We start from the raw sequence: 1,378 nt of genomic DNA on the forward strand, positions 1-1,378 counted from the left end.
AATAATTCTTGTGGTAAGAAATTGTGTCACCTTAAAGGGGCTTGGATAACGTTTTTAGTGTGTGATTTGAGGCAGTTTATTGCGTATTTTTCCATATTTGCTGTCATTCCTGTGTGTTGATACGCTGTGTTGCTCTGTTAGTTTCTGCGGCGGCCTGTACCTGGACATAAAGCGTAAACTGCCATGGCTGCCCAGCGATATCTACGAGGGTTTCCACATCCAGTCCATCTCCGCCGTGCTCTTCATCTACCTCGGCTGCATTACCAACGCCATCACCTTCGGCGGTCTCCTTGGAGACGCAACTGACAACTACCAGGTGACACAGGAATGAGAGCAGCTCATGGTTAACCAAGGAGTATTAGGACCAGGCCTTTTTTTTTAATACAAGAATAAATTCATAACATTATGAGAATAATGTTGTAACAAAAAGTCCTAATATTGCGTGAATAAAGTTGTAAATTTACGAGAATAAAGTTTGTTTAGAGTGAACTGATTTATCAGGAGGCCTCAGCAGCTTTAATCAGAACCAGAAAACCAATGAAAAACAGCCTTCAGGCTAATTTAACATATTGTTAATTAATGTGAATCTTTCCTAAATGATAAATAAACCAGATCTTATTTGTCCTTTCTTTCTAAATTGGCTGAGATGTTGTTTTTTCTTGCACCTTTAGTTGACCCCCTCATATTTCCCCCCCTCCCACTCTGCTTTTCCTCCTCCAGGGTGTGATGGAGAGTTTCCTGGGGACTGCGTTGGCCGGATCCGTCTTCTGCCTCTTCAGTGGTCAGCCCCTCATCATCCTCAGTTCCACTGGACCCATCCTCATTTTTGAAAAGCTCCTGTTTGAATTCAGCAAGTGAGTTTCTTCAGAGCAGCAAACTTAAACGTCATGAAAACATCACCAGAAGAAGCAGGTTTAACATACTCAGACTCAAATCCTCAACTCTGAAATGGTCTAGCCTAAAGTCAGGAACTCTGAGTTTTCAATTTCATAAAAGCTGCTGTGAATTATTTCAATCAACTCTAAGTAGGTCCACTTAGAGTTCAACAAAATAACAAGTATGCGTAACAAGTATGTATAGTCATGAACAGAAGACAGATGGACCCAGTATTCAAGAAGAGACAGTCAGTAGGAAAGTTCAAACTTTTATTAAATAAAACAAAAGTAAAGCGGAGCTGTGGCTCGCGGACACTGCAGGCGGGGGGGCGGGGCACCGCCCAATCTCAGACACTCTAGGGAGGAAACATAGGTAAGTGACCACGATAAACTGATATAAAGATAATCTGTGTTGGTCACTTACCTGGTTTAACAGTCCAGACAAAGAATGTCCCCAGTGCTGCAGTTCCAGAGGTCATGCTGCAAGCTGATCCTGGTCAGGG

General features: G+C 42.6%; 1 protein-coding gene across 1 annotated transcript in view; it reads left to right on the forward strand.

The window, feature by feature from the left end:
• LOC107101937 (electrogenic sodium bicarbonate cotransporter 4-like) overlaps positions 1–1,378 on the forward strand; it is a 72,142-nt gene that overhangs the window by 36,289 nt on the left and 34,475 nt on the right. Inside the window, exons 12-13 of the mRNA XM_015401029.1 lie at positions 142–316; positions 721–854. Coding sequence (XP_015256515.1) covers positions 142–316; positions 721–854 — 309 coding nt within the window. The remainder of the gene's footprint in view (positions 1–141; positions 317–720; positions 855–1,378) is intronic.

This window comes from Cyprinodon variegatus, unplaced genomic scaffold (assembly GCF_000732505.1).
Source record: "Cyprinodon variegatus isolate N-32 unplaced genomic scaffold, C_variegatus-1.0 Scaffold1174, whole genome shotgun sequence".
Classification (NCBI taxonomy): Eukaryota; Metazoa; Chordata; class Actinopteri; order Cyprinodontiformes; family Cyprinodontidae; genus Cyprinodon; species Cyprinodon variegatus.